This window comes from Kogia breviceps, chromosome 19 (genome assembly GCF_026419965.1).
Source record: "Kogia breviceps isolate mKogBre1 chromosome 19, mKogBre1 haplotype 1, whole genome shotgun sequence".
NCBI classification, from domain to species: Eukaryota; Metazoa; Chordata; class Mammalia; order Artiodactyla; family Physeteridae; genus Kogia; species Kogia breviceps.
Window position 1 is genome coordinate 45348877 of NC_081328.1, and position 14633 is coordinate 45363509.

The window sequence follows — 14633 nt, forward strand, 5'->3', positions numbered from 1 at the left end:
GCACAGACATCACCGTGTGTTGTGAGCTTTTGCCTTTGAGGAAAAGTCAGCTGGAAAGTCAAGTAGGAAGACGAAGCAGCTGCTTCACAAAACATTCTCAACCTTCGGACCTTCTCCGCAACCCCACCCACCCTGCGTACCTATTGTTATGTATACCGGCTGAGCCAGCAGAAAAGGCTCTTGGTAGACACTTTTTTTTGTTGTTTTTGTTTTCCGGTACGCGGGCCTCTCACTGTTGTGGCCTCTCCCATTGTGGAGCACAGGCTCCGGACGCCCAGGCTCAGCGGCCATGGCTCACGGGCCCAGCCGCTCCGCGGCATGTGGGATCCTCCCGGACTGGGGCACGAACCCGTGTCCCCTGCATCGGCAGGCGGATTCTCAACCACTGCGCCACCAGGGAAGCCCGACACTTTTAAATTTATATATATTCTCTGGTATTTTAAATTATTGAAAGTGATAAATGAACAAAGAACACTGAACATACGAGCTACTCAACACAAACTCTGAAAACGTGTCTTTGCTTTTACAATCTGTTTACCTGAGAAAGAGTGAGGTGACAGGAGAAGCCCAGAGAGGTGGGGTCCCCCAGAGAGGACAGGGGACCACTGACAGACATCACCAGGAGCCCAGGGCCCCTGGAGACCATGCCGCCGGCACAAAGGAAGGGGGCGCGTGGACAGGGCCCCAGCTGTGACCCAGCTCCTACCTGCCCTGTTTCACGGCCAGCGTGTACAGGCTGTGGGTGACCTCTGCGCAGGCGAGCACAGCCCCGTGCCGAGTGTGTAGGTCTGGACTCTGTGTCATCGACAGCAGACGCGGGAAAACTGCAAAGGACACGTGGGAGATGCACACAGGGTGACAGACGCGGGGGCTCAGGATCCAGGGGAGAAACAAACCCACTCAGTTATCTCTGTCAGGATCATTATCTCACAAGCAAGGCTAAACTAGAGTCTCTGACACGCCAAACTTCGTCAGCAGACACAAGGGCAGCAAGCAGGAATGTGAACGAGGATGACACTTGCCCCCGAAGGGCACGTGCTCTTCGGGGCTCCGGACACAGGGTGGTGACCCAGGGTGAGAACAGACAGCAGGGAAGAAGGAAAACAGACTGCTTTCCAGGTCTTTCCTGCTGTTCAGGGGCTGCCAGGGCTCTGCCTGGGGGCCAGGGAGGACAGAGGCCGAGCTGCAGGACCCTGCAGCCAACACACGCTGCCTCAGCCTGGAGCTCGCCCTCTCCTGCTCGGAGCAGAGGAAGCCTCCACGCCTGTGCTCCGGGGACAGAGAGCAAAGTCAGAGAGTCCTGGAAGCCTGGCAGGGAGCGCAGACAAGGAGCCGCACCCACAGCGGCTCTGCTCCACCAGCCCCACCGGCCCCACCGGCCCCACTAGCCAGGGGGAACCACAGCCACAGCCGGGCAGAGGCCATGGAAGCCGACAGCGTCCTTGCCAGGAGAGGGCCCACACAGGGGCTCAGACGTGGCAGCTGGTAGCGGTCAGTGTTTAAGAATCGGGGAAATCCCTTATCCTGGGGCGGTCAGCACTCTTGAACTGGGGAAAAAAGTGTCCCCTTCATTCAGGCAGCAGGATTATCATAAAAGGAAAGTAAACACCAGGTGAGATTCCTGACATTAAGCTTAATTAACAGACCACGAAGCTGAAAGGGCCCTTAGGAGGTAACATGCCCCAAATCTTCATTTAAAATCCCAGAGTGTGTGATTAAAACCAGTAACTCCAAATGAAGAACCGTGATCCAACCAATAGTTTCTTCTCTAAAAAATGTCAGTAGGAATAAGTATAATGTGGAGAAATTTGTGTATTGTTCCCTAAATTAAAATCAGATGCCTACTTATTCCAAGCAGAAAAAACATGATGGAACATATACAGGTTCTTTCCTTAATGATAAGGGCGTGTCATCAATTCAGACTGGCTGTTCTGTTCTTGAGTAAAGTGCGCTCGGGCCTGGCCCAGGAAGTCAGCAAATCCACTGCAGCCCCAGGGAAGCAGCTCACTGTTTAATATATTATATTGTGAGTTACTTCACTTGTTCTAAGGCTAGTTCTGAAACACACAGTGTACAGCAGATCCATCGATTCCTGCTGGGATGGCGCAGGAATCCTGCGGCTCCTGGGGACACACACACCTCAGTGGTCACAGCACCTGCACTCCCAGAGGCCATGGCACCTGCTTTGTGTTCTGTCCCTGATGAAGCACAGACCAGTTCTTCAAAGCCTTCTCAGCAAGAGAGAAACCCCCAGGCCTTGAAATCAGTGAGGGGGCCTCCGGGGCTTCCTGCTGCGTGTTCACGCATGTGTCCGTGGTGCACACTCATGTGCCAGTGTGAGGAGGGGCACCCACCGTGACGGGTGCTGTGCTCGGGTGCTCGCTGAGCCAGGTTCCGCAGCGCCTTGGCCGACAGCTCCCTGATGGTCCTGGGGGGCGGGGCAGAGAACACTGTTAGTCCTTCATTCCGAGGATTCTGGCTTTATCCAACTACAGAGAGGACAGTGCATGGAGCTGTCAGCTGGCCACTTAGTCACACACCATGAAAACAAACACAAACTAGCAAGCAAGTAAGAACCTCCGCTCATAACAAATGAGGGAGAGAGAGTTCACCAAGAGAAGGTACTACATGCAGGTCCCTGTCGGGACACAGCTGCCGTCCGCACGGCCCTGGATGGCAAAGCATGTCTCCTACCTCCTCCACCCCAAGGGACGCAGAGCACGCGAGTACTGGGGAGCCTGTGAAACCACCACTGCGAAGATCGAGGGCTAAGCGAGGGGATCTCGTGAGGCTCAAGCTAGTAAACAGGAGGCACACATCACACCAGTGCAAACATTCCCAATCAACACACATTCGTTACATTCTCAACACAGAGACCACAAGGACGACCCCAGGATGGGTTAATGGAGCCGAGTTCCCTCCTGAGCCCGCCAGGGGCCAGACAGGTCTGACCAAACCTCGAGGGCGGCGACTTGTGAAGCCGACGCCCTCCCCCACGCCCCCCCAGCCCCGCCCCGGCACTAGAAGTCAGGAGGGCACTGCCAAGAGCTCCAGACAGAACAGGAAGTAGTCATTTCCTTAAAATAATAATTAGGAGGACTACGGAACAAGACAGAACATGATAACGATATTAAAGAAGAAACATGCAAAAGGGGGCGTCTGCAGTTTGATCATTATACGTTCCAAGTACACGAGCACCAGAGAGAAGCACTAGGAGGATGAAAGCGGATGCTGGGGCAGGAGACCCTTCCCCCTCCTGTGTATGCCTGGGCCTCTCGATGCCCTCAGACCAGCTTAGGGGTCTGCTTCCAACAGAAAACAGCCAGCTCTTCAAGGCAGAGAGGTCTCATGTGCTAAGAGCCCATTCAGGAAGCCGCTTCTGAAGGCTGAGTGATCAGGTCTCCGAGCAGAGGAAGGCCCACCGTTGCCAAGGAGGCAGCTATTCTAACAGGCTTTAGTTACACCCATCCTCAAATTAGTGCACTTTGAGGATAAGCGTTTCTGTATTTAAAAATATTATATTTACCATCTAAATGTCAGACCTCAAACTATACAACTCTTAGAAGAAAACAAAGGGGAAAAGCTTCAGGACATTAGATTTGGCAATGTTTTCTTGGATGTAACACCAAAAGCACAGGCAAAAGTAAAACTATATACACTGATAATAGGTAAATTGGACTTATGTTAAAAATTTAAACTTCTGCATATCAAAGGATACAATCAACAGAGTGAAAAGGCAACCTACAGAATGGGAGGAAATATTTGCAAATCATGTATCTGATAAGGGACTAACATCCAGAATATATAAAGAACTCTTACAACCCAACAACAACGAAAACCAAGTAACTGCATTTTAAAATGGGCAAAGGACTTGAACTATTTCTCCAAATATGATATACAAATAGCCAACAAGCATATGAAAAGATGCTCAACGTCACTAATCATTAGGGAAATGCAAATCAAAACCACAATGAAATACCACCTCACACCCCATACCCATTAAGATCGACACTATTTAAAAAAAAAAAAGAAAGAAAGAAAGAAAGAAAGAAAATAACAAGTACTGGTGAGGATTTGCAGAAATTGGAATCCTTGTGCATTGCTGGTGGGAATGTTAAATGGTACAGCCATTATGAAAAACAGTATGGCTTTTGAGATTAAAAACAGAATTACTATTTAAGCTAACAATCTCACTTCTGGGTATATATCCAAAAAACTGAAAGCAGGGTCTCGAAGAGATATTTATACACCCATATTCATAGCAGCATTACTCACAATAGCTAAAATGTGGAAGCAACCCAAGTATCCATGGACAGATGAATGGATAAAGAAGATGTGGCATGTATATACAATCGAATATTGTTCAGCCTTAAAATGGAAGGAAATTCTGACACATGCTACAACACGGATGAACCTTGGAGGACAGTATGTCGAGTGGAATCAGCCAGTCACAGAAGGACAAATCCTGTAGGATTCCATATGAGATTCCGAGAGGAGTTACATTCACAGAGACAGACAGGAGAATGGGGGCTGCCAAGGGGAGGGAGAGTCGATGATTAACCGGGACAGAGTTCCAGTTTTGCAAGATGAAAAAGTTGGTTGTACAGCAAGGGGAATGTACTTAACTGAACTCTACACTAAAAATGATTAAGATAAATATTACATGTATTTTACCACAGTCAAAAAATTTTTAATTTTGTTTATTTTGATAGATAAATTATTTGGGGTGAGTACATCTAAGTATCAGAAATTTTTTTTTAATTTTATTGAACTATAGTTGATTTACAGTGTGTTAATTTCTGTACAGCTGAGTGATTCAGTTATACATACATATTCTTTTCCACATTCTGTCCCATTATGGTTTATCACAGGATATTAAATATAGTTCCCTGTGCTATACTGTAGGAGTTTGTTGTTTATCAGAAAATGTTTGAAAAGAAACCCAAAACAATGGATAATACTTCTCAAAAATGTATACTATTAAAAGTAAAATAGAACACCTATACTAGTGAAGGTATAAATACACCACTAAAGAATGTCTGTAAAGAATTCTCTAAGTCTCCCCATTTTCTACAAGCCATGTATTCACAGGAAATTGAAGAGACCCTATTTATGAACTTTTAGCTGATATCTCCTCATGGATGTAATCCAGGCCCAAAACAGAGAAAGGCAGAAATATCTCCATCTCTGAAGAATCGTAAGAAAATTAGGTCATAATCATGCTCTGTGAATCCCAACATTGAGAAAATGTGAGCAGCTGTTATCGTGAGGACCTTCAAATCTGACTGCAATTTCCCCTCCATTCTGTGATTCATGCATGCTGGAAACTTCAGTTTTTTAGAGCTTATACTAAACAGAGTATTGCCACAAAGAGTGTTTTAAATAAAATTAACAACAACAAAAAATAAAAAAATAGAAACCAAATAGCAAAATGACAGGTATAAATTGATAACCACTTCAGATGTGAAAGGACTGAAGCCCTCAAACAAAAGGCAGACGCTGTCAGGCTGGATGTAAAGGCGGGACCACCTGCCATCCCCCTGACACACAGACAAGGGTGCAGGACAGTAGTGGCTGTGAGAGGCCTCTTTTTGTAAGGTCCCAGCTTCGAATGGTTTTCACATTTTTAAAGGGTTTAAAAAGAAAAAAAAACAGGGGACTTCCCTGGTGGTCCAGTGGTAAAGAATCCACCTTGCAACGCAGGGGATGCAGGTTCGATCCCTGGTCAGGGAACTAAGATCCCACATGCCAGTGGGGCAGCTAAGCCCGTGCGCCACAACTACTGAGCTCACGCACCTCAACTAGAGAGCCCGCATGCCGCAGACTACAGAGCACTCGCCCTGTAACCCGCATGCCACAACTACAGAGGCCATGTGCCCTGGAGCCCGTGCACCACAACTAGAGAAGAGAAAACCTGCACACCACAACTAGAGAGAAGCTTGCGCACCAAAACGAAGAGCCCGCGCCCCCCAGCGAAAGATCCCGCGTGCCTCAGCAAAGATCCTGCGTGCCACAACTAAGACCCGACACAGACAAAAATAAATTAAATAAATAAATAATAAATCTTAGAAAAGAAAGAAACAATAAAATACATGGGACAGTGACCTAAAATGTTTACCCTCCGGCCCTTTAAAGAAAAAGCTTACCGATGACCCTTCAGCCATAATAGTATCAAATTACACTTTAAGACAAGAAATCTAACCTCAAGCAAAAAGGGACATTTCATAACAATAAAGGGTGGATACATCTGGAAGACACAAAAGTTAGAAATGTAACTGCACCTAACCAGAGAGTCACCCAAAATATGTGAAGGAAACCTGACAGAACTGAAAGAAGAAATAAACATTTCAACAACAGCTGGAGACGACTTCAATAGCTCAAAAGTTTAGTCTAACACCATGGATGACACAGCTGCAATTTTAGTTTTAAATGTCCTATTGACTGCAACTAACACCCACTGTAAGCTGGGGTTCCGGACGTAGAACCTGAAGAAGCTACTTGGCGTCTGTGTCCCTCAGACCACGACCTGAGCACCAGTAGCCATGCCGAGCCTCCCAATAGGAAATAAGCTGTCACCCCAGAGGTGCTGACGGAAGCGCTGATACCCACTCTGGGTTATACACTGGCCCTCCCCTTTGGAGGGACACGTTTAGCTGCTGGAAATGCTAAGACACCTTGAAGCTGCTCTGTAATCACGAAAAAGCTACAGGCCTGCCTGGCTCCAGGAAGGATGGAGAGGACGGCTAAGCGGCCACACGGATCGGACTCGAGGTGGGATGCCCTGGCTGCAGAGCAGATGAGGCAGACCCCACAGCCTAAGGTCCTCACCCTCAGGAGGCCACCCGCCCGCCATGGCACACCCAGCAGACTTCACTGAGGTCTCCAGAAGTAAACCTGGAGATAGACCATTAACCAACACATCAGGCATGAAGACTGGAACTTACGTTACTTCTCAGGAGTTACTTTAAAATATGAAATCTACCTAGGTGGGAGGGGAGTTCGAGGAGAATGCATACCTGTTTCTGTATGGCTGAGTAGCTCTGCTGTGCACCTGAACTATCACAACATTGTTAATCAGCTATACTCCAATATAAAATGAAAAGTTTTTAAATGGTAAAATATATATATATAATATACATGTACATAAACTGAAAAAAAAAAAAGAAATCTACAATCAGACAATATACTCAAGGCTTACGAGCTCAATTTAACCTCTCCTTTGGGAATAAATAAGAATTCTTATTTGACGGATAGGCTAATTAGGCAAACACAAAAACACAAAACCTACCCATCCCAATGGTTTATCTTCATGGTAACCAGGTGGTCTATCATTGGTTGTGTGTATTCAGGAAAGCCGGCAATAAACGTGCTGGAAAAAACAATATTCAGAGATGGTGAGAATGTGGAGGAACAGGAACTCACACACACACTACTTATGAGAACGTAAAATGGTACAACCGCTTTCAAAAACAGTTTGGCGGTTTCTTATAAATATACAGAAATCCCCTTGTAAGTATGTATCCGAAAGAAATGAAGGTATATACATCCACAAAAAGACTTCTAAACAAATGTTTAAGCAGCTTCATTCATCGGAGCCCGAAACACAAAACAACCTAAATGTCTATAACAGATGGACTAACAGATTAACTGCGGAACAGCCACATACTCAAGACAGCTCAGCAACAAAGAGGAACAAGCTACCAGCACACACAACAAGCATGACTCTCAGAAACCACTGTGCTGATTCTCTCAGGAGCGAGGCACACGGGTCCATCCTTTCTGACTCCACACGTGTGACATTCTACAAAAGGCATCAGCGAGCTACGGGCGGCGCCTGGAGCCAAGGTGCGGAGCCCTCCGTTATCTCAGTGACGGCGCCCGTCACCCAGGTGTGCGTGCTGCAAGCACTCGCTGAACTGTACGCTTCGTACGAGGACAGCTGATGGAGCATTATTATGCCTTAAAAGTAAGAGTTACATCGCCTGAAAATACCGTAGGAGAATTTAAAAAAATATAATCTCCAAGTGGGACAGGCCTTTCTAATTATGACTCAAAACCCAAGAGCCAAAAAAGAAGAGATTGGTACATTCAAACACTCAACCAAAAGAGAAAAATGCTATCAGGAAAAACACACCATAAACAAAATCAAAAATATCTGCCAACTGCTATCACAAACAAGAGCCTTCTGTATAATGGAGTTCTTCCAAATCAATAAGAAAATGCCATCACCTAGTAGAAAAATCATTAAAGTGTACAGAAAAGAAAGAAGATGCAGCTCAAACATTCAGCCTCATTCAATGGAAAATGGAAAGGAAACTTTTGTCCATGTGTCAAACTGCCAAAGTCAGAGGGGTTGACAGCCGCTGCTGGAAGGCTCTAGAAGCGTACAGAGACACTGCTGGGGACAGCGTCTTGGCACAGCCTCTAGAGACAGCAAGTGACACTGCCCAGGAAACTGAAAATGTAATGCCCTTTGGTCTAGCAATTCCACTCTGTTAATTCACTCAGATATAACCACACAGGTGAGAAGTGATATATACAAGAATTTTCACTTCACATCGTTTACAAGAGCAAAAGAGTGGACAGAAGCCAACAGCCAGGAAGGGAGATCTACAGGTCACACTCCATGTCCAGATATGGAAGGTTCTCCAAGATGCAGGACGTCACAGGCAGCATACAGTGTATATGTTCTGCTGTATGTAACAGTACACACAGAGCCGCCTCCTTACTGCTAAGAGCTCATCATTATCACTGCAGGCAGACCTCGTTTTACTGTGCTTCACAGATGCTGCATATTTTACAGACTGATGGTTTGTGGCAGCACTGCATCCAGCACGTCGGCACCGTTTTCCAGAAGCATTTGCTCGCTTTGTGTCTGTGTCACATTCTGGTAATTTTTGCAACATTTCAAACTTTTTCAATATTATCATTATATGTGTTATGGTGATATGTGAACAGTGATCTCTCATGTTACCACTGTGACTTGCTGAAGGCTCAGATGAGGGTTAGCACTGCTGAGCGATAAAGCATTTTTAAATTAAGGCATGCACGTTGTTCTTTTAGACAGAATGCTATTGCACACCTAACAGACTACATACAGTACAGTGTTAAGATAACTCTCATAGGAACTGGGAAACCAAAAAACTCGTGCAACTCACTTTAACGTGATACTCGCTCTATTACGGCGGTCTGGTCCCGAACCCACAATATCCCCAAGGTGAGCCTCTACTGGACCAAGCCTCTGAAGATGAGCACTGCGGGGGTTCCAACCCTGTGCACTGTGTGCCACCGCTCAGCACGCACAGAAGGAAGCTGACACACCCACAGGCATGATATGAACCAAATCGCTCTAGAAGACACAAGGAACTGGGGCCAACCGGGACCCCCCAGGGTAGAACCAGGTGCCTGGAAGGAGGGGTGAGATGCACTGGTTTTCCCTAAACACCCCCTGCACCTTCTGAATTTTATACCACGAACATGTATCACTTATTCCAAAATATGCACTTTTATACTTCATGCCTCTAAAACACCCAGTTGCTTACAAATACTGTCTGAACCTGCCACACCATCCACATAACCCCACCACGGACCTGACCACCACCCACGTGTTACACGGAGGCTGAGAGACAGAGCGGATGGCACCGAAGGCCAAGAAGGGAGAATCAGGATTTCACCCAAATCCTGTGAGGGCACACTGCACGTGCACAGCATGAACCGGGGTGCTGGGTGGGCATGCGTGTGCTACAAGGTGTGAGGTCTGGGAGAGTCAAGTCAGGGAAAATCTTTGCTCTGGGAGTGACAGGAAGAAAAGCAGAGGCTTCACCAGCAGCGAGGTGGATTGAGAGCCCCCCTAAAGGTGATGAAACCGCTTGAGAGAGAGTCAGAAGAAGAAAGGAGAAAAGTGAGGACAGCAGACAAGCTGTCGAAGCTGTCAGAAATGGAGGCAAGACACAATTCCTGGTCCCACATAACCTACAGGCCCCTGGCCCACCCAACAGATAGACCCACCCCAGGCTAGCATGCTGAGCCTCCAAAGCTTCCAGAGACGCAGGCAGAGAAAACAGTGGCCTCACAGAAAAAAGGAGGTTGGCCACCTGACTTCTAGTCCAAGCTTTGGCACCAACTAGCGGCTGACCTTGGAGAAGACGCACTGCTGGCACTGCCAGCCCAGGCAGCGCTCAGCACTTACTGAGCACTCGGTCTGCACGGCGGCCAAGTGCAAACCAAGAGGGGCGTCCACCACAGGGCGGAGGACTGGGGGAGGTGAGCCAAGGAGGATGCACGGCCCGCTGGGGGCCGGGAGGCAGGGTGGTGGTGTGACAAAGAGAAAGCACTCCGTTCTGCACTCAGACAAGTGACGGGGGTGGGGTCACGGAGGCTCTGCAAGTGTACAGGACAGTGAGAGCTGGGCTACGGTGACGGCTGACCAGACAAGCAGAGTGAACGTTTGAGGGCTGTTAGGGATGCAAGAGTGACAGAACTAGGTCACCAACCGGACGTGGGGAATGAGAGAAGGAGAAGCAAAACTGAGTTGATGATGTGGATGGCATGCTGTTCACCGAGTTAGGAAATAAGAGAGAAAGTTCACTCTGAGGTTTCCTCAGTTTGCAGAACTCATGGGACAGGAACGTGTAAAATGACTGGAAAGCAAACTACTAGAAAGCAAAATGTGACAAAATGCTTCTCTAGAAGGATGCACGGTGTTGCGGTGCCAGCAATCTGTTAAGGAAATTTACAATTGCAAGAAGACAAACCAATAAAAATTGCTCACGACTGCTCGTTATGTCACAGCAGAAAACAGCTGGGCAAATAGAAGCACCACCATATGCAAACATCCAAAGCCAAGGGGCTCGGACGGCCACCAGCTGGTGAGTGGGAGACAAGCTGCAGTCCACGCAGTGGACCGCTACTGAGCAGCATGGATGAACGATGACATACAGTGACAGGAGCCCGCACACCACGTGACTGTCCTACAGGTTCTAGAAATGGTCAATTCCAGCGACAGAAGGCAGCTCAGAGGCTGTCAGGGCCAGGGCACGAGGGAACTTTCTGTAGCGACAGAAACATTCCCTGTGTTGACTGCAGCAGTGGTTACACATCTGCCAAAACCCACATTTTAAATTAGTGAATTTTACTGTATGTAAATCATATGTAATGAAATAGGAGAGAACAAAAATAGGAGAACAGGGCTTCCCTGGTGGAGCAGTGGTTGAGAATCTGCCTGCCAATGCAGGGGACACGGGTTCGAGCCCTGGTCTGGGAGGATCCCACATGCCACGGAGCAACTGGGCCCGTGAGCCACAACTACTGAGCCTGCGCATCTGGAGCCTGCGCTCCGCAACGGGAGAGGCCGCGATAGTGAGTGGTCCCCGCTTGCCACAACTGGAGGAAGCCCTCGCACAGAAACGAAGACACAACACAGCAAAAATAAAAATAAAAAAATTAATAAACTAACCTGAGTGCCTGAAAAAAAAAAACAGGAGAACAAAAACAAAGCTGATTTTTTTTTGGTGGGGGGGCTGCGTTGGGTCTTCGTTTCTGTGCGAGGGCTTTCTCCAGTTGCGGCGAGCGGGGGCCACTCGTCATCGCGGTGCGCAGGCCTCTCACTGTCGCAGCCTCTCTTGTTGCGGAGCACAGGCTCCTGAGCCAGCCCACCTTTGAAACGCAGACCAGCGCAGAGACCTCAGGCACAAGAAAAGCATGCCAAGGCCAAAAACTACGAGTTCTTTTACCCATGAAACTCAGGCAAACGTAAGAGATTCCCCATGTAAAATATATGTTCAAATATTAACAATCAAAGGAAACAGGATTAAAATAGAAAAGAACTGATAAGGCACAGAAGACCATTAAATGTTGAAGAAAGGTGGAAAGGATGCTAAAAATACAGTGTTTGGTCAAAGATTGTTTCTGGGAAGGAGGCCAAATGCCACATTAAATAAAACGAAAAGGGCTTCCCTGGTGGCGCAGCGGTTGAGAGTCCGCCTGCCGATGTAGGGGACACGGGTTTGTGCCCCGGTCTGGGAAGATCCCACATGCCGTGGAGCGGCTGGGCCCGTGAGCCGTGGCCGCTGAGCCTGCGCATCCGGAGCCTGTGCTCCGCAAAGGGAGAGGCCACAACAGTGAGAGGCCCACAAACCGCAAAAAAAAAAAAAAAAAAAATCTGTCCATGCTGGTTATGGCGAAATGTAGTTTCTGCATGGTCTGCACAGCAGGGGTATTAGGGAATCTACCCTTAAGACCCATAACGGTTAACAATTTTTAAAAGCACTGGCGTGTATCTTCTCCCAATTTAAGGCAAATAAGTCACTTCATAAAATCATGCCCATCCTGTATTAGTGTTGCAATGAGTTAACTAAGACAGGTGGACTCACTGCCCCACTATTTACTTACTTACTTAAATTAAGTTTTGATGTGATTTCTGCAAACCGCAGTTAGGGATGTTAAATATCTATTCCTTGACCTGATTTCTCAAGTACCTCTTTCTTATTCATCTCATAAACAAGCTAGAGATAACTTCAACTTGGGAAACACTACTTTATTGAAACAGAAAAAGAAGGACAGTCACTACCAATCTAAGCATTCATTCTGAGAAACTCCCCAGTGGAGCAGCGGCCATACAGAAAGCAACGCACCGTTTTGGCTTGTGGCTATTCTCTGTAAAAGACCAAGCTCTCAACGAAACAGCTAGTGAAACAGACTGGTTTAAGAGAAAAATAATCACCACAGCACTGTTCTTGAAACTCTTAATACCTCTTTAAAACATGAGCACCCTTCTCAGGACCAGATCCCGCACCCCCCTTCTCCAGGCCACCCCTGACCTGCTACTGTCCCTTTGGATTCATTTGCATTTTGCAAAGTTTTATGTAAACAGAATCATACACTATGCATTCTGTCCAATCAATCTGAAACAAGTTTCAAAACAGTTTTCAATTCCTTTTTTAACTTTTCACACATAAATTTACTCTTAGTGGACCTTCCAGGCTGAAGAAACCAATGGTGGAAACCAATCTGTGACTCAAAGAAAACATTATATTTTATGATGAACATTAAAACTTACCTTATGACCAGGTAACAGTTAGATCTGTTACCAACAGCAAAGTAGTCAGCTGTGGTCAAAATATCAATCCCGTGAGGGAAAGTGCCCTAATGAAAAAATAAAGTGGAAAAAAAAAAGAGACAAATATTATTTTATTGAGTAAAGGCATTTTCAAAGTTTGATAATCATACGCACATATGTTACTTTTATGCTTCTTTGTTAAGAAGCATGATATAAACTGAAAGCTAAAACTACACACCACTTAACCGAACTCAACCAAGGACTTCCAAGTCAGGTCACTTTACTAACTGCCTCTCCAAGGCTGGACACTGTGCTAAAATTATTTGAACCACTTAAATTTTTTTTTCCTAACAATTCAAGCATTTCAACTTTAAAATGTTTTAAGAGCCCTTTCTTTAAACCACACACCATAAAAAGGCATCAGGTTTCAGCAGAATTAAAGCTTCCAACTTCATTCAACCCATGCCCCGGCGGCCAGAAGGACCCCAGAGTCCCCTCGGAAGGGCCGGCACCTGACTGGGCTATGAATCCTGGACGAGAGCCCACCCCCCACGGCTGGCAGGAGAATGAACAAGACAACGACTGGGAGGTCCCATGTGGGGGCCTGACAGCTGACACCCACGACCAGACTCTGAAACAGGGGGTTGGGGAGCTGTGGACAGCCCCCCTTAACACACCCAGGGACACACTCCCAGCCTAGGTCCAGGCCCTACCCCGAAGTCTGCAAGTTATTATTGATACCACTCTCTGGTAACAATACTTGAAAATCTGAAAACAAGACAAATAGGTTTTTGTGTGTGTGTGTGGCTGCGTTGGGTCTTCGTTGCTGCGTGTGGGCTTTCTCTAGCTGCGGCGAGCAGGGGCTACTCTTCATTGCGATGCACGGGTTTCTCATTGCGGTGGCTTCTCTTGTTGCAGAGCATGGTCCCTAGAGTGCACGGGCTCAGTAGTTGTGGCGCGTGGGCTATAAGGCGCATGGGCTTCAGTAGTTGTGGCTCGCGGGCTCTAGAGCGCAGGCTCAGTAGTTGTGGCGCACAGGCTTAGCTGCTCCGTGGGATGTGGGATCTTCCCAGACCAGGACTCGAACCCTTGTTCCCTGCATTGGCAGGCGGATTCTTAACCTCTGCACCACCAGGGAAGTCCCCAAATAGTTTTCTAAAAGGACATAAATGACGAACTTTCGACCAAGGAGTGAATGCCTTGCTGTCACCAACCATAGGGGGGTGTGGTGAGGCCTGGGTCCCCAGAGCCCTTCCCCACTCTGAGCAAGCCGTAGACCAGGGACCCACAGACTGCTAACCTCCCACACCATCTCGAGGGAGCCCCACACATGAAGAACTTGGGATCTGACGCCAAATTGTCAACAGACCCCAGCATGTTCGTCACGGACACAATGTCAGGATCAGAGGTTTGGTTCCCAAGTGAACCTAAAAGCCAATCAGTCTCCCGACACAGCTCAGTGCAGGGGATGGCCCCCCACCACCCAAGGGGCAACCGCGCACCAGGCTGACTCCTGCTGGACTGCAGTCCACCCCAGACCAGCCTGAGGCCGAGTCAGATAAAGGCCACTCCAGCT

At 47.5% G+C, this 14633-nt stretch overlaps 1 protein-coding gene across 2 annotated transcripts in view; it reads right to left on the reverse strand.

Annotated features, from left to right (window-relative positions):
- The window catches only part of TBCD (tubulin folding cofactor D), a 160909-nt gene that overhangs the window by 45026 nt on the left and 101250 nt on the right, over positions 1–14633 (reverse strand). For both annotated transcript variants that reach the window (XM_059046889.2, XM_059046890.2), the window contains exons 17-20: positions 13058–13143; positions 7289–7369; positions 2355–2428; positions 707–824 (exon numbers count right to left, since the gene is read on the reverse strand). In XM_059046889.2, the coding sequence (XP_058902872.1) occupies positions 707–824; positions 2355–2428; positions 7289–7369; positions 13058–13143 (359 nt within the window). The remainder of the gene's footprint in view (positions 1–706; positions 825–2354; positions 2429–7288; positions 7370–13057; positions 13144–14633) is intronic.